Raw genomic sequence first — 22,126 nt, 5'->3', positions numbered from 1 at the left:
TGAGAAGTGCTTCCTTTATGTGAAAAGGTGAAAGTTCTCTACTTAATAAGGAAAGGGGAAAAAGAAATCTGTGTTATAATAGTTTTGCTGTCACACCTCAAATTGCAAAAGTATCACATGGCTGTAGAGTATGGTACATACTTAGTTACATGTACTCTGTACATTTCTACATTTTGAGAAAGACCACATTCACATAACTTATATTGTAGTATATTGTTATAACTTTTATTATCAGTTATTGTTGTTAATCTCTTTCTGTGCCTAATTTTAAGTTAAAATTTTATTATAGGTGTGGATGTATAGAAAGAAACAAAGTATAGAAACAGGGTTTGGTACCATCTGTGGCTTCAGGCATCCATTGAGGGTCTTGGAATGTATCCCCTGTGGAAAAGGTAGGACTACTATACTAATGATTTTTTTTTAATTTTTAAAAGAAGTAAAAGTTGCTGCACCCTTTTCCCATCAGTCTGCACACAGAGGCAGCTTTAATACTACATATGCTTCAGTCTTTCGGTTCATGTTTTTTCCATTCTATTCTGTAACCCTAATGAACTTAGTTACTTTGTCTACAGGCTCTTTTTAAAAAGCTGTAATTAGAAAAGATGCAAGAACCCCTATGCTCACAGCAGCAGTATTTACAGTAGCCAAGAAATGGAAACCTAAATGTCCATGAACAGATAATGAAGATATAGTACATACATCCAATGGAATGCTATTCAGCCAGAAAAAAGGATGCAACAATGCCATTTGCCACAACATAGATGCAACTAGAGATTTTCACACTAAGTGAAGTCAGAGCAAGACAAATATCATATGATATCACTGATTTGTGGACTCTAAAAAATGATATCAATGAACTTACTTACAAAACAGAAAGAGACTCACAGACATAGAAAACAAACTTATGATATATGCAATATGGAAAATAAAAAAGCAAATTTATGGTTACCAAAGGGGAAAGTGGGTAAGGAGGGATAGATTAGGAGCTTGGGATTAACATATACACACTACTACATATAAAACAGATAACCAACAAGTAGCTACTCTACAGGACAGGGAGGTACACTCAATATTTTATAAGCTATAATGGAAAATAATCTGAAAAAGAATATACACACATATATAACAGAATCAGTTGAAACTCACACAACATCAACTGTTTCAATAAAAATTAAAAAAAAAAATAAAGTGGGTTTCCTGTAAAAAGTATATATGTTGGTAACATAACCAGATAAATATTGCTCACTTCAGCGTGGCCACAGGAATGTACCAGAATGACAGCTCCTTCCCTATAAGTCCAATGTGTCATGAGTCATGCATCATTGGAAGGAGAATGTTCTCAGGCTTAAGATAAAATGGATTCACTTTATCCACTTCCAACTGCTCAAAATCATGATACCTTTTTAGGTTGCCAAATGTTTGGACCATGTATTTCTGATACAGCTTGATGTATTTCCTAGAGTTTCTAACTCCTCCTCCTCTTGGGTAACTGGACAAGAGATGTAATAGACTGCTTTCTAAACATGCTGCACAGTCATCACTTCAACTGTTTTTGACTGAAGTTCTAGAATGTTGTCTGCTATTTCTTATATCTACATTATACACACCATTTGGTAAGTCACATAACCTACCTCAGAAAGCTATTCATGGGAGACACATTTCTCCATCTTTATACCTCTGATTCACTTGATTGGAGGTATTAACTAGGTACACCATTCGGGTTTGAAATCATCTTCTTTTGGCATTTAGAAAGGCAGGGGGTTCTTCTGATCAGGACAATGCAGCTGAGAAGTTCAATGCCAAGTCAGGTTTTCATTCATGTTGCTGGTATTTTGCCCAAAGTCTGATATACCTTGGTTGTAACATTCTTGTTGAAGAATGAGGAACTGGGTTATTCATTTGAGGGAGCTGGTGTTGACTTCCCCTGGCAGCTCGCCACTAAGCGGGAAGGCTGACCTGAAGCTCTGAGTGTCTGGTCAAGACTTTTCCACTGGCTTTGGGATGAGCAGACACCAGCCAGCCTCTGACTGGAGGTTCCCCCAAATGTTTGAATGGAGAGGGCTTACTTTGGGAAAAGTTACACGAACAGCCCTAGTTTTTCCCAGGTTGTTCTGGAAGAAACTATTTTCATTGTTTGCCCCAGGGAAAATGCTAGTGGCTGTCAGCAGGAGAGCAGAGCCAGAGTCAAGCTGCTCCTAGAACCCATCCTTACCCCACCTTAGACTGGATCTCCATTTATCCCACCTTCTGATGTCCCAATCCAGTCCCTGGCCCCTCCCAGCTCTGCCCCCAGCACCCCTCCAGGACCATCTGGTGCCATTTCTGCCGCAGCCTCCTCCTCTGTGGCTTCCTCTGCTCTGTCCTGTCAATCAGCCAGTGCGCTTCTACCTGGTTACCCTTCGGCTGGAGGCAGGATCAAGGACCGACTGATGAGTCCCCCTGGGTTCCCGGCTGGTTCTGTTTGTATTCCCTGTGGTCTTTTTAATGAAGCCCCAGGAACACGCTGAATGCTTGGTCCCTCTTGTACCAGAAGGCATGATTAGTTATATAAACAGTCTTCTGAGGTCAACCTCTTCACTCCAAATCTCAGGGAAATTAAAATACTTTCGATAGCTTTTTTTCAACCAGCATTCTGTAGGAGCCATCTGAGGGCTTGCTCAATTACTTGTACTTTTCTTCAAGAACATCATAGTTTAGATATCTTTCCTTCTTTTTTAAACCATGTCAAGTCTTTTGGTCCATAGCTCTTCCCTAATCCTGGGCCTAGCCAGGGGCTTGACAGAGTGGACCCTTAATAGATATTTGCGGGCTTTCTAAAATAAGGCATCAATGGAATGTGAATTTTCATCTAAGGGAGCATTTCTAAAAATCAATGGAAAAAGTGGCCCAGATTTTTCATGCTCAAGACTCAAGAAATAATGAAGTCTCTATTTGTATAGCCACTGCTCCAAACATCATTAGTTGAAAAGACATTTAATAAATGCCAACAGAACTCTATGTTGGATATAAAGAATTTAATTTTCAGATAGTTCTCCTATAAGAATGAAAAAAAAAAGACTAAGCTGAAAAAAATTCATTTAAGAGAAACTTGATCCGTGATTGGTTGAACCCATGGATGCAGAAGAATTGGATATAGAGGGCTGACTGTAGTATGCCAATTCATATAAAAGACTTGAGCATCCATAGATTTTGGAATTCACAGGCAGTTGGGGAGAGATCCTAGAACCAATCCTCTGCAGACACCAAGGAAGGGGTATATATTAATATGAATTCAATGCATTTGGGCCTCCAGCATTCCATTTCTATAATGGGCACAATACAAGGATGGAGGGTTGGGGGAATGGATAGTGAGGGATGCACAGGTACACACAGCTATACTTAAAATGGATAACCAACAAGGACTTACTCTTAGCACAGGGAACTTTGCTCAACATTATGTGGCAGCCTGGATGAAAGGGGAATTTGGGAGAGAACAGATACATGTATATGTATGGCTGACTCCCTTTGCTGTTCACCTAGAACTATCACAACACTGTTAATCAGCTATATACCAACATAAAATTTAAAAGTTTTAAAGAAAATAAATAAAATTATTTCTCATATCTCATTGGGTTAATGTAAGGATTAAACGAAATGACAGTGATAAACTAGTTTACCCAGAGCCTGCCACACAGTAAGCCATCAATAAATAAATGTTGGCTATTACCATTACTAAAAAATTAACTTCAACAGTGTCAACACAGCTACAGTAAGGGCTTTTTCAATTCTTGTGTAGAAGCACCTAACTAAAAATATCCACATAAGTATCCAATATGAGGAAACTAGACATAGGTCAAAGATCCCAGGATAGATGCATACTTTTTCTATGAACCCTCTTATAACAAAATACACATAGCATGAAGGGAAACTTTTACTTTTCCAACAAAACCTAAAGCTATGAATCAACCTCTTGACAAGAGAGACTAATCTAGAAAAGGTGAAAAAAATGCCAGTGGGGTAACCAGAAGTCTTATCTTTCCCAAGTCAACCTTGACTTCCAGTAGCCAGCCTTTATGACATTTCTAGCACATACTTATGCTCTACTTGAGGACTTAGAAAATTTATCCTTCCATCACCTCACAAGGAGAGCTCACAGCTGAGTGTCAGAGGTGAAGTGACTTGTCTCCTAAGTGTCAGGGTACAGATTTCCAACCCCGGGGCTGGCTACAAACTTCATGTCTTTCCTCTCAGCCATGCTGCTTTACCATATGAATGCAAAAAAGGTAAGTAAAAAGGTTTACTTACTTCATGTTTTGGCAGTTGCCAAAAGAGAAAGAGAACATGGAAACGAGAAAAAGCACAGTGGGATAGCCACCTGTCTTTGGAGCAACCACATGGGTTGCTGTGGGTAACTAACCAGTAATATTTGAAACCTGATGTAAGGTAAGTAAAAGTTTGTTGTTTTTCAAGTTTCTTGAAATGTGTTACTAAAAGGAAAAAAAAGGAAGATTATCACAGCTAGTCCCCCCATATATAAAATGCTAGTGATGACTGTAAATACTGATGGTGTTCACACACTATGTTCTGCATAAGCCTATTTACTCCTTTCTCAAGGGGCTGCAATGGGCAAGGAAAAAAACCAAACAGTCAGAAAATGAGATGAGGGGTCAAACTAACAGAACTTAACATTCTCAGGTAGCAACAAATTGTTCTTTGAGGGTTAATGGCAGCCTTACTCCTCTGAAGTGCAGAGCAGAGGGCAGTGAGTGCCATCACTGACGATTGTTCAAGGGACCCGGTGGACCTAGCAGGGTTGGGAAATGGGAGCATCCTGAAGAAGGTGCTATGCTAGTTCACACGGGCTCTGAAAATGAATCCACAAACTCTGGATCCGACTCCTAGCTGGGAAAGAGTCTGCTACAAAGCCCCAGTGTCTGCTTAAGGTATTCATGACCGACCTCTGACCTGCCGTCTCTATGATGAAGCTTGTGAGAGCTCCAATGCAGTCCTGAACTGCACTCGTGAAGGGTTTTGGCACTCAAGAAATAACAGGTAGAAATCCTAACTACACCACCCAAAACCACAGGCAACTAGAGGCTACCTGTAACCACCAGCATTCATTTCTCTTAGTGATGGCAGAAGGGGCTTCGAAAATCACGCATAAAATGGTGCCAAAAACGCTTGGAAAGTTTCTCTTTTGGCGGGGTGGACTGCCCAGAGAGACAGGGAAGGAATGCGCTGACCTGGTTGGCACCAGGCATCAGCAAGACCAAGCGAGTGAGGCTGGCACTCATGCCAACGAGCAATTAATTACAACCGGTGAGTGCAAGTTCCACGTCTGACGAATAGAAATCTGGACGGTGAGGTCAGGTTCCACCTAGCCAGTAGGGAGAAATAAAGTTGCTTCTCAGAAATATTCAAGCAAAATCTACTTGGTCCTAGAGGTATATTTCGGTAAAATAGGGGCACAACTCTTTTCAGAGAACCCAACAGACTTTGCGAGCAGCTTTGCTTCTCTATCTCCCAGTAGAATATTGGGGCAGGGGTCCTGTCATGGCAGCCTGAAGTCTTCACATTTTGAACTCATTATAAGAGAAATAGATTTTTGGAATATTTTTGACAGGGAGTATTTTTGGTTTATCTTTAATGCAGAGCCTAAGAACCCATACCCTAAGACTCAGTCTCTCTGCTTCTAAGAATGTAACCCACAGAAATACTTCCATACATTCATATGTTTCCCCACCCTCCAAATATACACCCACACACACACACACCCCTTCATCCCCATCATATGGAGCATGGGAAAATTAGAAATCCTAGATGCCCATCCAACAGAAAAATAATTACATAAATTAACCCACTCCAGTATCCTTGCCCAGAAAATCTCAAGGACAGAAGAGCCTGGTGGGCTGCAGTCCATGGGGTCGCAAAGAGTCGGTCACAACTGGACAACTAACACTTACTTGACTAACACTTATACCATGGATAATCTCTAAAAGACAGAAATACATGCCAAGATCTTTAAGGTAAAGTGAAATACGTAAGTTAAAGAACATGTATGGTTTTAGACTCATTTTGTAAAAAAAAAACAAAACTGTATTGGAGACAGAGTAGTGGGGACTTTTACTTCTTATTCTACATTTATGTTTGTATTTTTATGATAAGCATGTCTCTTTCATAACTTATAAATAAAAAAATTAACATGTAAATATAGTTTCATACAACTAATATAAAAACTAGCTAAAATGCCACTATCCAGGGAGCTGCTATTTGTATTATGGTGGTATAAATCCTTTGACATATTATCCAATGAACCTGCACAATAGCAAACTTTTATAGCCTATGTTTACAATTTTTCTTAAACATTAAATATTCTATAAAGCATTATTCTGAATGGCTGCATAGTATTCTATCTTATGAGTATACCAGAATTAATTTAATAACCTTTTACTGTGGAAACCACTCCAATACTCTTGCCTGGAAAATCCCATGGACGGAGGAGCCTGGTAGGCTGCAGTCCATGGGGTTGCGAAGAGTCGGACACGACTGAGTGGCTTCACTTTCACTTTTCACTTTCATGCACTGGAGAAGGAAATGGCAACCCACTCCAGTGTTCTTGCCTGGAGAATCCCAGGGACAGGGAAGCCTGGGGGGCTGCCATCTATGGGGTCGCACAGAGTCGGACACGACAGAAGTGACTTAGCAGCAGCAGCAGCAACTGTGGAAAACTTGTGTTGTTTTCTAATTTTTCTCTATAAGAAAATCACTGTGGGGTTTCCCTGGTGGCTCAGTGGTAAAGAATCCACCTGTCAATGCAGGAGACACGGGGTTGATCCCTGGTGCAGGAAGCTCCGACGTGCCACAGAGCAACTAAGCCCATGCACCACAACTTTTGAGCCTGCCCTCTACAGTCCGAGAGCTGCAACTACCAAACCCCCGTGCCCTGGAGCCTGTGCTCCACAAGAGAAGCCACTGCAGTGAAAAGTCCACACATCACAACTAGAGACTAGTCTCCACTCACCACAACTAGAGAAACCTGGGCAGCAAAGACGACCCAGTGCAACCATAAATAAATAAATAAAATTATTTTTTAAAAAACCCACTGAGATCAGCATTCTTATACACAGATCTGTGCAATCTCTACGTTCATATAATAAATTTTCTGAAGTTTATTTACTGGACCAAAGAAAATAACCATTGTTAATTTAATGTACTAGACGAAGAGATAGAACACTGTTAGCCTTTTGTTAAAGAAAGGCTATACCAACTTAAACTTACACCAGAAATATGTAAGTGTTGGGGAAAGGTAATTTTCTGGGCATCAACTCAAAGCATTAAAATGTTTTAATCACTGCCATTTTGAAAGACAAAAATATCATTTCTGTTTTCCTTTGTACTTTTTTGATTATTAAACACCTTCCCATATGTTTAATGACTGTTGGCATCTGTTATTTTGAGAACTGTGTGTTTGTATCTTTGTGCATCTTCTACCTTGATTACTTCTGTTCCAAAACCTGGGGGTTCTCATAGATTACTGTACAAAATCTCATTGACCAAAGACACAAAAAAGGTTTTAAGAACACTTAAAATATGAAAAAGCAACACAATTTGAGGATTTCAGTGAAATATAGCTCAGGTAGAGTCAGTGTTTTAGTCAGCTCATTTGTATTTAAGGTTAAAATTATTTTTCTTTTACCATTGAATTCTTCAACTTCCAGCTCTGGAGCTACCAGATAATACTGTTCACAAAGCATCTTGGCAGTTTCATACGCATCTGCAAAGAGAGAAAAAAAAGTCTAGCTGATGCACTAATACCATGGAATCAGACAGATAGACTTAATAAACAAGGACAATGTGTAATCTGACACATTTAGAATTAATCAATTACTGCCTTTTAAAAATAGCCTTTTTTGGCTACAGAAAAGGAATTACAGTAACTGAACCAAAATTCCTCTTTTAGTTTTTAATGACCACAAGAATATCAAAATGTTGTATTAATGACAACACGCTGCTACGCTGTGCTTAGCTGAGTCCAACTCTGTGCAACTCTATGGAATATAGTCCATCAGGCTTCTCTGTCCATGGGGATTCTCCAGGCAAGAATACTGGAGTGGATTGCCTTGCCCTCCTCCAGGGGAATCTTCCCAACCCAGGGATCGAACCCAGGTCTCCCAATGACAACATAAGTCAGCTCTATACAAAACAAACTTTTAAATATTCCTGCAAGGCATTTTTCATGATAATCTATAAATTCAAGACTGTATTTCTGACCAGTCTGCAACCTGACTAAACTGTACCAAAAAGATATTTGCTGCAAATTCAAAAATAGTAATGCCAATCCTCTTAAGATCTTCCAATTCTTTGTAAGTTAAACACCAATATGTGTTTTCTAAATGAATGGATTTCCATGCGCCACACAATTTAAGCTATTGGAGATATTACTCTCGCTTTAAAATGTCCTTTAAATCACCCACACTTCAATAAAGTATTTTTTTAACGTCCTTTAGGTAGTTAAAGGTAACAGGCTGTGCTGTGCTTAGTCACTCAGTCGTGTCCAGCTGTTTGCGACCCCACGGTCTGTAGCCCTCCAGCCTAGAATCCATGGGGATTCTCCAGGCAAGAACACTGGAGTGGGCTGTCATGCCCTTCTCCAGGGGATCTTCCCAACCCAGGGATCAAATCTAGGTCTCTTGCATTGCAAGTGGATTCTTTACCAGCTGAGCTACCAGGGAAGCCCAGTAACACGTTGGGGCTGTTATTTTATCAAAATCTGAGAAGCAACAGTTTGCTTTTGAAAGAAAAAAAAAAACAACAAAGGGTTAGAAGATCAGAGCCATGAAGGTCAAATGGAAGAGAGAAATCAGGAAGTTACAACCCGAAGATGGGAACACATTCAGAAAGCTACAGTGAACTGTTTTATACTGCATGTGTGCCTTTTCTCTTCAGCTGTAACCAATCTGAGGTCAGGGTTTGTGCCTTACACTGGTTTTGTAACACACAGAACTCATTCCATGACTGTTAGATAGTCAACAAATATTCCTTGGCTTGATCAATTGTGGGCTTCCCTGATAGCTCAGTTGGTAAATAATCCGCCTGCAATGCAGACCTCGGTTTGATTCCTGGGTTGGAAAGATACCCTGGAGAAGGGAAAGACTACCCACGCCAGTATTCTGGCCTAGAGAATTCCATGGACTGTATACTCCATGGGGTCGTAAAGTGTTGGACATGACTGAGTGACTTTCACTTGATCAACTGTAAGCCTTTTGATAATTTTTTTTTTAAAAAAACAGGTTTATTGAGATATATAATTCTCATACAAGTTACCCATTGAAAGTGCACACACAATTCAATGATTTTCAGTTTACTTGCAAAGTTGTGCATCCATGACCACAATTAATTTTACACTTCCAATTCCCCCAAAGGAAACTCCATAACCATGAAGAGTCATTACCCCACTCCCAACCAGCCCTAGGTAATCAGTAATCTACTTTTTGTCTCTACAGATTTTCCTATTCTGGACATTTCATATAAATGAAATCATAGAATACATGGTCTTTTGTGACTGGTTTCTTTCACTTAGCATAAAGTTCTCAAGAGTCACCCATGTTGGAGCATGCACTGGTAGTTAATTTCTTTTTATCACTGAATTAATATTGCATTGTGCAGATATATCACATTCTGTCTATTCATTTATTCACTGACAAGACATTTGGATTGTTTCCACTGTTGGGATATTACATGTAAACATTCACACGTTCTTTCACACTGCTATGAACATTCATGTGCAAGTTATTTTGGTGAAGATTTATTTTCATTTCCCTTGGGTATATACCTAGGAGAGAAAAACTGCTTGATCATCTAGCAGCTTTATGTTTAATGTCTGAAGAACAGTCAGAGTGTCTTCCAAAGTAAGGAGATTTTTTTAAAGTTCCATCTTTACCATTTCTAAAGATCAGATATTTAAATTGCTTTAAAATGCTTCATGGTCACATTTGCAACGTCCTCCACTGGCTATCAGCTCTTTGGAGACAAGCTCACATTTCTTTTCAACTCTTCACATCAGTACTGTGCATACAGGAGCCACATTCAAGATTCAAGAAGGAAGAGGAAAAGATGGAAGGAAGGAAGCGGGGGGGATAAGCCTCACAAATTAAGTATATTAAAAATTGACAATGTCAACCTAAAATAATACAAAAGATAAAATTAGAGTATGTTTAGACTGTAAGTTTTGGTTCATTTACTTGCTATTGCTACTAAATTTCAATTTTACCTAATATTTGACTTTAGAGTAAAAATTCTTACTTTATTAAACTTTTAGAATTAAACTACTATAAAGAACCACAGAAACAGACATCAGAATCTCTTTGACAAGATGAAATAATGAGGGCTGGCCAAAAGAAACATTAGCCAGAGGAGAAAGAAATTTTAAAAGAGATCATCAGTGTAAAAACAGACATTAAAGTAGGACTAGATTTAAACCTTAATGAAGAAGATGATAATTTAGAATTCTATTAATTAAGTTCACAAGTTTTTTTTGTAGGGTATAATAAAAACTCATCATGTCTCTCTAAAGTTCTTTTGAAATAAGAAAAGAAATCCAGACATACTCTTTGGGCTGTGGCTACACCACCAAACAATGCTACATCTCCACCTAGTGACACAACAGCACAGAGCTGACCAAGAACTCCCAGCACCTAAACCGGTAAGAACTAAAATCATAATGTGGGGCTTCACTATCCATACACAACGCCAGTACATTTCCACCAAACCACTCCTCCAAGTGTATAACAACAGAATTGCTCTTCCATTCATACAGGAAATGAGTCCAACTCCACTAAAATGTGCTAGTTCCTCATGACATTAGCTTGCCCAGTAGCATGAGATTATAACAGCATTTTTTTTTTTTTAAAAAAGCTTCTTGGGAATGCACTGATGAAGTGGAAACAGATTTATTCAAAATAAAAGAACAAATTAAATATATTGTCAGAAAAAATAGAAAAAAAAGTTTGACACAAAAGTAACACGTGGAAGATGGTACAGTCCAGATAGACGCAGCCAACTTCTGAAACTCAAAGACCCACCATGATTCCTAAAACCACATGTGAACAAGGATTTTTCAAGCATCTCCACAAATCACAGTGTGAAAGTGAGTGAAGTCACTCAGTCGTGTCTGACTCTTTGCGACCCCGTGGACTGTATAGCCTACCAGGCTCCTCCAACCATGGGATTCTCCAGGCAAGAATACTGGAGTGGGTTACCATTTCCTAATTAAGAATTGCATCTTGATCCTTGAGAAACTCAAGACAAGACAAGGAGACTCACATGCATCTGCCAGCCAGAAGTATTTTGGGGGCAGTAATGGCAAAATCTGTATTTGCATGCATCCTTACAAATTCCCATGGCACATCATAATACACACCTAGTAAAACAAGCATCTGTTAAACAGAATAACCCTGCCCATACGAAAATTCTCCAGGTACAATCAATTATAATGATGAGAGACGTTCTTTCTGGTCAGATGGGGAACTAGTGCCCTAGAGGGGTCCCCAAAACTACATGTGCAGAATTCATTAGCAAGTTCACAGGTAAAATGAACCCCTGGGGATTCTGATGCAGTAGCTCTGTGTACCCTAGGAATCTCTGGTTTAAAAAAATAAAAAACTTATTTAGCAAGTAATTCTGAAGAAAGAAGCTAGATTTGGGGACTACTGGCCGAGAAAGTCAATGCTGAGTCATGCTAATTCTGTCACTGTCACTCGTAGGATATGAGTGATCATGGGAGCTGGCAAGTATGACAGCACATATATACTCAAATAGGACACTTCTGTTCAGGTAAAAAAACATAAAAATGAAAAAGTTTTTAAAAATCACCAACATTACAACCAAACTTCGAACTACTGGCTTAAAAATTCACTTCCTTTATATCTAGAGTAAAATGCAAGTTCTACTAATAAGCTTTCGAATAAAATTTTCATATTTCTTAAATAGAAACCAAAACCCTAAAATATAATAATTTATCAAATTACTTTTATCTGCGATATATTGAGTTGGCTAAAAAGTTCTTTTGCGCTTTTCGTATCATCTTGCAATAAAACCCAAATGAACATTTTGGCCAACCCAATATTTGAGCCACCAATCTTTTTTTTCTTCACTTTTTATTATTTAAAAAAATTTCAATCTTTTAAAGAAATTTTTTCTTTACCATCAATCTTTAAAAGGAAATATTAGGAAATGATTATTACTGCCACTGAACATGTCATTTTCATTGTTTTAAGAACCTGTTTTCAAGACAAATAGAGGATTGATGATAAAGTAACTAACAAAATTGTAGGTGTAGCACATTTCTACTTCCCCAAGGAAGAGTACCCTAAATGTAAACACACAGATTAAAATAAAAAAAGACTGAGTCATTAAGAGTAGAGGGAAGGTTCACATAGCAACAAGCCCAACAAATTTACTGTAGCCAGGAAACCTGCATTAGATGTTAAGAAAAGCACACAGGAATATTTAATAGTGTATGGATGTTGTGTTACTCAGTTTACTCACTCAGTCGTGTCCGACTCTTTGCAACCCCATGAACTACAGTACGCCAGGCCTCCCTGTCCATCACCAACTGCCGGAATCTACCCAAACCCATGTCCATTGAGTCGGTGATGCCATCCAACCATCTCATCCTCTGTCGTCCCCTTCTCCTCCTGCCCTCAATCTTTCCCAGCATCAGGGTCTTTTCCAATGAGTCAGTTCTTTGCATCAGGTGGCCAAAGTATTGGAGTTTCAGTTTCAACATCAGTCCTTCCAATGAACACCCAGGACTGATCTCCTTTAGGATGAACTGGTTGGATCTCCTTGCAGTCCAAGGGACTCTCAAGAGTCTTCTCCAACACCACAGCTCAAAAGCATCAATTCTTCTGCGCTCAGCTTTCTTTATAGTCCAACTCTCACATCCATACATGACCACTGGAAAAACCATAGCCTTGACTAGATGAACCTTTGTTGGCAAAGTAATGTCTCTGCTTTTTAATATGCTGTCTAAGTTGGTCATAACTTTCCTTCCAAGGTGTAGTGTCTTTTAATTTCATGGCTGCAATCACCATCTGCAGTGATGTTGGAGCCCAAAAAAATAAAGTCTGACACTGTTTCCACTGTTTCCCCATCAATTTACCATGAAGTGATGGGACCAGATGCCATGATCTTAGGTTTCTGAATGTTGAGCTTTAAGCCAACTTTTTCACTCTCCTCTTTCACTTTCATCAAGAGGCTCTTTAGTTCCTCTTCACTTTCTGCCATAAGGGTGGTGTCATCTGCATATCTGAGGTTATTGATATTTCTCCCAGCAATCTTCATTCCAGCTTGTACTCCTTCCAGCCCAGCATTTCTCATGATGTATTCTGCAGAGAAGTTAAATAAGCAGGGTGACAATATACAGCCTTGACGTACTCCTTTTCCTATTTGGAACCAGTCTGTTGATCCATGTCCAGTTCTAACTGTTGCTTCCTGACCTGCATACAGATTTCTCAAGAGGCAGATCAGGTGGTCTGGTATGCCCATCTCCTTCAGAACTTTCCAGTTTATTGTGATCCACACAGTCAAAGGCTTTGGCATAGTCAATAAAGCAGAAATAGATGTTTTTCTGAAACTCTCTTGCATTTTCGATGATCCAGCGGATGTTGGCAATTTGATCTCTGGTTCCTCTGCCTTTTCTAAAACCAGCTTGAACATCTGGAAGTTCACGGTTCACATATTGCTGAAGCCTGGCTTGAAGAATTTTGAGCATTACTTTACCAGTGTGTGAAGCCTGGCTTGAAGAATTTTGAGCATTACTTTACCAGTGTGTGAGATAAAGTAAAGCATTACTTTACCAGTGTGTGGTAGTTTGAGCATTCTTTGGGACTGCCTTTCTTTGGGATTGGAATGAAAACTGACCTTTTCCAGTCCTGTGGCCACTGTTGAGTTTTCCAAATTTGCTGACATATTGAGTGCAGCACTTTCCCAGCATCATCTTTTAGAATTTGAAATAGCTCAACTGGAATTCCATCCCCTCCACTAGCTTTGTTCGTAGTGATGCTTCCTAAGGCCCACGTGAGTTCACCTTCCAGGATGGCTGGCTCTAGGAGAGTGTGAGTGATCACACCATCATGATTATCTGGGTTGTGAAGATCTTTTTGTAATATTATGTTATTAGATGTTATCATTAGAAGACTTTCCTATTCAAAATTCACCAGAGAACCCTGCTATCCATATTAGCCTCTATCCCAAACACGTGCCATTGTCTGTTTACAAATATCGGAGGCTGGACAAGGATGAATCTGAGTGAACGCTGAAAAAAACAAATGAAAAGGGTACCAAAAATCATAAAGCTCATGCTTAAGAAGCACTACCCAAACAAGGTAAATTCATATGACCACAAAGCAGTACGAAGTCACAGGTATGCTTCTTTTAAGACACGCTGAAGTCAATTCTCACAAGCTGTATCTATCATCATCTACCAAAAACCCATCCTGAGAGGAGAGCATCAGGGTTTTGTTTTTTTTTAAGTGCCAGAATCTCTGCCATTGCCCAAAGCACAGCCAACTGGAGAAGTGAGGAAAGAACATCTAACACAAGAGCAACCAATCCACAGGCTGATCAGATGCGTAAGCGTCCTGGGCAAAGAGATGGGCTGAGTCGATGAAATTCATCTTCTGCGCATTCAGGATGGAGACAGGCAGGCAGGGCAGAAGACAAAAGGATACATGGAGAGTTACGATGAGTAGAAAGAAGGCCTGGAGTGCCTGTCCTCATCCTCAACAAGCTGCCCTAAAAGGTCTGCCTATCTACAGACAAGACAGTGGGGCAGGCAGCTGTGACTTGACCAGTTCAGTTCAGTCACTCAGTTGTGTCCGACTCTGTGACTCCATGGACTGCAGCACGCCAGGCTTCCCAGTCCATCACCAACTCATGAAGGCTGCTCAAACTCAAGTCCATTGAGTTGGTGATGCCATCCAACCATCTCATCTTCTGTCATCCCCTTCTCCTCCTGCCTTCAATCTTTCCCAGCATCAGGATCTTTTCCAATGAGTCAGTTCTTCCAATCAGGTGGCCAAGGTATTGGAGTTTCAGCTTCAGCATCAGTCCTTCCAATGGACACTCAGGACTGATCTCCTTTAGGACTGACCGGTTTGATCTCCCAATCCAAGAGTCTTGAGAGTGACTTGACCAATCCACTTACTAAGACACATAGAAAAAAACCCTGCTTTCTGTTGCCCAATTCCAATCTCTATAGCTCTGACTGGCAAGTGTTTCCTGCCCTAGGATTACCACGGGACATACTAGGTTCTCTAAATACATCTGTCTCCTGAATTAGCAGGAGTGAGTCTCTCTTACTCATCACCTGAAGAGCCCAAAGTGAGAGCACGAGACATTATTTCTGACCAGAATAATGACATGCTCTTCAGAGTCCATTTGTGTGCTATTAGGCTAAGCTGAGCAATAATAGCATTTAGGAACAACACAGGTGAGCTAACGTCACTGTGAGAGCTGACTTTTGTACCAAGCACTTCAGTCTGTACCTTTAAAATGATCTTACCATAGGATTCTCCATTTTGTTTCCCAGTTTCTTACAAAGAGAGGAGGGGGAACAGTCACAATGGAAGGCGCCTCCCAGAGGATAATGGGAACTGCTCACTAATTCTAGCATTCACTGCCAGGAGGCTGTAATTTGCAGATGTGTAAAGGTAGATATTAATGTGCTAAGTGAGCAGCAAGGAGGTACGCTTCAGTGTGCTGCGCATTCGATTACTGTGATGCAGGATGCGCCCCACTCTAACACATTTATACAACTGTCTAGTCAAAAATACAAATATTGTCCCTACCTTCTACACAAAAGTTTCCTAGAGTCTGTCTCAAGAGATCTAAGTATGGGATCACTGTTAGTTCCTTAAGGCTTCCTAAGGCTATAAAACACACATGCGCATGTGCATGCCCATGTATAGGCACATGTGTGTACATGTGCACGTGCGTGCGTGCGCGCACACACACACACAGGTCATTTGGTGCTGACATCTGACTATGCTTACACCATGCAGGACCTTCACAGCTGAGAAAATCAACAGCAGAGCTGTCATTAGAACTTAGAACCCCTACACCCTCTACATCAAGCTTCCTAAAACAAAAGGAAAGGGAAAAAATATGAGAGACAGAGATGCTGAGTTAGAAGATTAACTGAGAAATCTCAGAAGCAAAGAGGAGAAGGCGAAAAACCAGTGAAAAAAATACCAACTGTCTTCAAAAAAGGAAGGCAGAGGGAAGAGTTGCAGATGCTGACATGCATCCCTTCCTCTTCTGACGGTACTGGCGGGGCGGGTGGATTGGGAAGAAGAGCTGGAGAGGCCTGGAGCCTTGAGGACTCTGATGGCTGCCCCGGGGCACCCAGCAGTGGAGGCTCCAGTGTCTTTTTGCTAGAAGACATGAAGAACTTCCAGGCCTTCTGAGAGCTGGTGTTCTCTGCCTTGTTGATTCTTTCTCAGACTTATTTTGAACCAGAAAGAGCTTCTACTTGGGTATCCACACACTCAGAGAATTAAGAATGGGGTCCACAGGGCACAAAACAGAAAGCTATTAAAATGTGCTTTGTCCACAAGAAGGAAAGAGACCTTCATGTTTCCTGCAAGGCTGTCAAGCCAATTCTGCCATGGCAGGAAAGGTAGCTGATTTAAGACTAGTGCCTCACTGAGGAATAAGGATTATATATACCTGGCTGGGAAAACCAACTGAATGTAGAGGTTATGAGTATAGCAATTCAGATACTGAATTCATCCAGGAAGATGGTGTGTGGCGGGCACTAGCACTGGAGACGGGGAAATACACATGTACTACAGGTTTCATAGAGAGATGCACGCTACTCACAGCTGCATACCAGTCTGTAAAGTGGGTATGAATTCAAATGTAGAAAACAATGCTCTCACTGGGTTACGAAGACAGGTGATTTTTACTCTCTTCCATCTTTTCCCACATTTTCTCTGTTTTCTTCGGTGAACACTTGTTATGGGTAGATAGCATCACCAACTTAATGGACATGAATCTGAGCAAATTCCAGGAGATAATAAAGGACAGAGGAGCCTGGTGTGCTGCAGTCCATAGGGTTGAAAAGAGTCAGACATGACTTAGTGACTCAACAACAACAATATGGTATTAGTCCTCTTAACTGACCAAACTGGGAATAGGAGTTGGATGATTGACAAAAAAGTTGGATAGTAGGAAACCATAAAATATGACTATAAATGTAAATATTAACCTAAAATATACATATGAATACACAGTTTATTCCTCTACTAATCTTTTCACGTAAGGCCGAAGTCCCTCCTTTGAATAGGGGTTCCAGGTCATATTTCGTAGATAAATAATACCACATACAGCTATGAATTCCAATTTCTATTTCTTTATGAATTCCAATTTCTATTTCTTTAAAGTGCACTAAAGATACTTGTCAAGCAATCTGAGTGCAGATTCTTTCTCAGATTTTTACTCACCGCTGCCCTGTCAAGGTCAAGGTAACAAGTTACCTTGTTCACAGTTATTTCATTACATTTTTAAGAAACTCTTTTTATCAAGCCTTTCCAAAGCATTCAACCTGATTTTTATGGAAATCAGTTTCTTTTCTGTACTCACATTTCTTCAGTTTACATAACGCATAAATAAATTATGTGTGTTCATACATATGCATGTGGTATAACTTACACCGACAGTTTGAAGACAAGTGACCCTTAGTTAACACAGGCCTCATCAAGCGGAAGAAGCACCACTGCGTTCTAGAAAGTATGTCCAAGCCAAGCGCCCTCAGTGTGCTGTGGTGCAATCTGAAGGTGGCAGAAGAGCTGATGGTGTGGAAGTTGCTTCAAAGGTTCATGCACTTTCAGAATCTGAAACCAGCCCCCACTGTTGTCTTCCTTAAGGAAAGAGGTTATTAAGAAATGAAAAACGGTTTGAAAGAAGTGGTGGGGTGTGGGAGCAGGGCAGTCTTTGCCCCACCCCTCATGGGTGTGAGGGGTAGCGGTGCATTGGGGGAGGCGGCAGAGGGGCATGGGGGTGAGCTTTGCCTTTCAGTTGTTCCAGACAAGCAGTAGGAATGATTCCATGAGAGGATGGATGGAATAAACTGTGTTCACCCTAACAGGAGGGTTTGCTGCATACAGAGTCAAAAAGGGCAGGAGAAGGAGTGAAGATAAAGCTGTGAGTGAGCCCAGAGTGAGGGAGGGGGCCAAGTGGCCCAGGGTCAAAGCCTTGACTGAAAAGGCCCAAGAAAGCAGGAGACAGAAAAACTTCTAGGTTTTTTTCTTTCAAATATTGATCCAACTGTCTTGCACATAATCCTCGGCTAGTGTTTGGTACAAAACTTCTGTCCCTGAGAAAAGCGATGCAAGCATGGATGAGAGTAATTCCAGCCTTTTAGGAATGTACACCCCCGTTAGAGCTTCCCTGGTGGCTCAGCTGGTAAAAAAAATCCACCTGCAATGCAGGAGACCTGGGTTTGGGAAGATCCCCTGGAGAAGGGAAAGGCTATCCACTCACAAGTATTCTGACCTGGAGAATTCCATGGACCATATAGGCCATGGGGTCGCAGAGGGTCGGACACAACTGAGTAACTTTCACTTTCGAGAGACCAACAGGAGCATTGATACAAATGATGCCAAGCGGCAGGATACAGTAAGTATAGTAAGAGCCACACAGACAATAAGGGCTGCAAACACCGGCTCTTGCTCTCTGCCAGCGTCCAGCCTCCCCCTCTGACTCACCAGACAGCAGCGCTAACAACTGCCGAGAATGCCCATTAGTTCTCTACTTACACTGACTCATGGCTATGACCTCTCTAAAAATGAGTGAGAGACTTTTTGGGGAGAAACACTGAGATGATAAAAAAGGAGTATATTTTTACAGCTTTATCGTGAAGAACTGCAAACGGAGACAATAAGCACAGAGCAGTGTCAAGAATCCCTGTGTGCTCATCACAAGACTTGATGCTTCCCAACACAGCCCAGTCTTTTTCACTGCCCGCTCCCTGGAATCAATCCCACATGGCATTTTGTATCAAGTTTGGTATTTCAAAGAACCTCTCTTGAAGCTAAGGATGCCTTTAAAACAAACATAACCACAATGCCAATATCACACCTAAAAAATTAACAATTTTTCTTGAACATCTGGGCTTCCCTAATGGCTCAGCTGGTAAAGAATCTGCCTGCAATGTGGGAGACCTGGGTTCGATCCCTGGGTTGGGAAGATACCCTGGAGAAGGGAATCGCTACCCACTCCAATGGGTGTCATCAAATATTCAACTGTTTTATCAATGTCCTAAATGATTTTAAATATTTTATAATTTACACCTGAATATTCATTGGAAGGACTGATGCTGAAGCTCCAATAATTTTGGCCACCTGATGTGAAGAGCTGACTAGCTGGGAAAGATTGAAGGCAGGAGGAGAAGGGGACAACAGGATGAGATGGTTGGATGGCATCACTGACTCAATGGACTTGAGTGTGAGCAAACTTCGGGAGATGGTGAAGGACAGGGAAGCCTGGCGTGCTGCAGTCCATGGGGTCGCAAAGAGTCAGACAAGACTTAGTGACTGAACAACAACAATTTATGCCACAAACAAATGCAAAGGCACCAACTTATTACACAATCAATGGTATAAGTGAGAAGGCACATGACTCACGGGATTGCCCCAGGACGCTCATGAACTTGTCTACCTCCAGCCCTTGTTGGGTGCTTGCCCTGCTTCAGGAGCTCTACTTATGTTAGCTCATTTAACCCTAGGATACAGGTGAATTGCCAAGAGCACCATTTTATTGATGAAGAAACTGAGGCCCAAAGACGTTATATAACATATTCAAGGTCACCTAGCTAATCTAAATGTCTATCAGCTGATGAACAGATAAAACAAAATGCAATCTATTCACACAATAGAATAGTATTCGACCATAAAAAGAAATGATGTACCAATTTATGTTATAACATGGATGACACTTGAAAACATTACGCTAAGTGAAAGAAACCAATTACAAAAGACCACACACTGTATCACTTCATTTATATGACATGTCCAGAATAGGAATATCTGTAGAGACAGGAAGTAAACTAGTGGTTGCCTAGGGCTGGGGAGAGGGGTAGTGGGGAGTGACTTCAAATGGGCATGGGATTTTCTCTGTGGGGTGATGTAACATCTCTAAAATTGGATTATGGTGACAGCTGCACAACTGTGAACATACTAGAAATCCCTGAATTGTACACTTTAAATGAGTGAATTGGATGGTATGTGAATTGTACTGCAATAAAGTTTTTTTTTTTTTAAGTAAATTACCAGAGGTTGGACATCTCTGAAGCCAAGGAGTATTTACTGACCATGTATACAGGTATATACTAAGTTCTAGGTGAGTTGCAATGTAAGTATAAGACAAAAACCCTGACTTCAAACTGCTGGCAGTTCAAGAGAAAAGGCATCTATGCAATGTATCAATATTATAATGCCCTTTTGCTTTATGGAGATGTGTCTTGTCCATAAGACACATATGGCAGTTGACTACGTGAACCAGGTTTTCTGGATCATAAAAGCTACTGGGCTAGGGCCAGGTGAACATACAAGCCCTGGTCAGATGGATCCTGCTTCCCTCCGCTGCCAGGGGCCCGCAGAGGGTTATCTTATGAGAGAGAAACCTACAGGTATCTTTGGGAGCTGAAGCCGAGCCTATTCACTTATAACTGGAGTAATGTGAGTACATGTTTTCTAACTAAACAGAGGCCAAGGCAGCCTGACAAGCCTTGGCTGAGCTAAGACCACCGGGGGTATACCCAGGGTAACCAAATATTAGTAAGACAGGTTTTCCTTAGCTTCAGCAGCTGAAGATCTGGTCTGTTCCCCCACCAGGGAGGCTGCCCACAGTGGGTCTCCTCCCTTGGCCCTCTAAACTTTGTTGGCAAAGGTCACTCCACTTGAGGCGGGCTTGAGAGCTTTGCCAAAGAGACCAAGCCCTCTTCTACCTATTCTCACCTAGCTACACAATCCAGACAAAAGAAGAGCAACAGAGATCCTGATGACAATCTGGGAGACCGATGGTCATGACAGGGTAAGATGTGGGTTTAGAGGAAGGCCGCAGGAGACACGATCCAGGAAAGGGGACAGTCTCAGAATGTGAGGCTGCGCAGAGTAACCATAACACCAAAAAAAAAAACTGGAGAGGGCCAGGAACCCACTCAATCATTTAAAACCAGGAAGGCTTTCTGGAGCTAGCATTTACCTTAAGTGAAAATTGAGGAAAATGCTGTTCTAATGGGCTCTGTTATACCCTGAGGCTAATGGACCAGAGCCCAGCTCAATGTCCAGTGAACCCATGAGCGCAAATGCCTCATAGAATCTACAACCTGGAGGGCATGTCAGTAAGATGCCTACTTTTTAACCAATGCGTGAATTCAGCTGAATTTTATAACAAGGGTTTATAATCTCAAATTTTCAGTGGTGGTAATCAAATCTTAGACTCTTACTTAAACTCATAAATATTTGCCATTTAGCTAGAACTACAAGAAAAACCCTGGTCCGTGAAGTACAAACTCCCATTTTGAGCATTACAAATTATGCATCATTGCCTGAGCTGCCAAGAAAGAACAGATCATATTTGGATCATGCGGCTTGGGCCCACAGTGGTCTGATGAACCAGCAAACAGTTCAATGCCATAACCCTACAGCTAAGCTGCCTCAACGAAATCGCATCCCTAACGCATCCCAACAAAACGAAACCCCTAACATGACACTGGCCTCCTTACCTTTCACAACATCAGCAACGTTGCAGGTGGGATCAATACTTCCGATGTGTTTCGGATGCGCAGGATTGGTGTCACCGCCAAACAGAAGTGCTAAACACACCCAAGAGAAAAGGGAGAGGATTAAAAACAAACCCGGCTAGGTTTTGTCAGGTTTGGTCAGGCAGGGGAAGAATTCGGGGCTTTTAAGTTTTGAAAAGATCCTTTCATTGTGAAAGCTGTTTTAACATCCACAGTGACTTAGAGTAACAGAATCCATTCAACTGGTCGGTGATCAGTTATCGTACAATGGAGGACCTGCCATGCCGTGAGACTGTCACATGCAGTTAGCAGGTCCTAAAGCAGCAACATGAAGCATCT

General features: G+C 41.0%; 1 protein-coding gene across 2 annotated transcripts in view; it reads right to left on the bottom strand.

The window, feature by feature from the left end:
• PDK3 (pyruvate dehydrogenase kinase 3) overlaps window positions 1-22,126 on the bottom strand; it is an 87,080-nt gene that overhangs the window by 25,220 nt on the left and 39,734 nt on the right. For both annotated transcript variants that reach the window (XM_065915423.1, XM_065915424.1), the window contains exons 5-6: window positions 21,770-21,859; window positions 7,676-7,753 (exon numbers count right to left, since the gene is read on the bottom strand). In XM_065915423.1, coding sequence (XP_065771495.1) covers window positions 7,676-7,753; window positions 21,770-21,859 — 168 coding nt within the window. The remainder of the gene's footprint in view (window positions 1-7,675; window positions 7,754-21,769; window positions 21,860-22,126) is intronic.

This window comes from Muntiacus reevesi, chromosome X, assembly GCF_963930625.1.
Source record: "Muntiacus reevesi chromosome X, mMunRee1.1, whole genome shotgun sequence".
NCBI lineage: Eukaryota > Metazoa > Chordata > Mammalia > Artiodactyla > Cervidae > Muntiacus > Muntiacus reevesi.
This window is presented reverse-complemented; position numbering and strand designations above follow the sequence as displayed.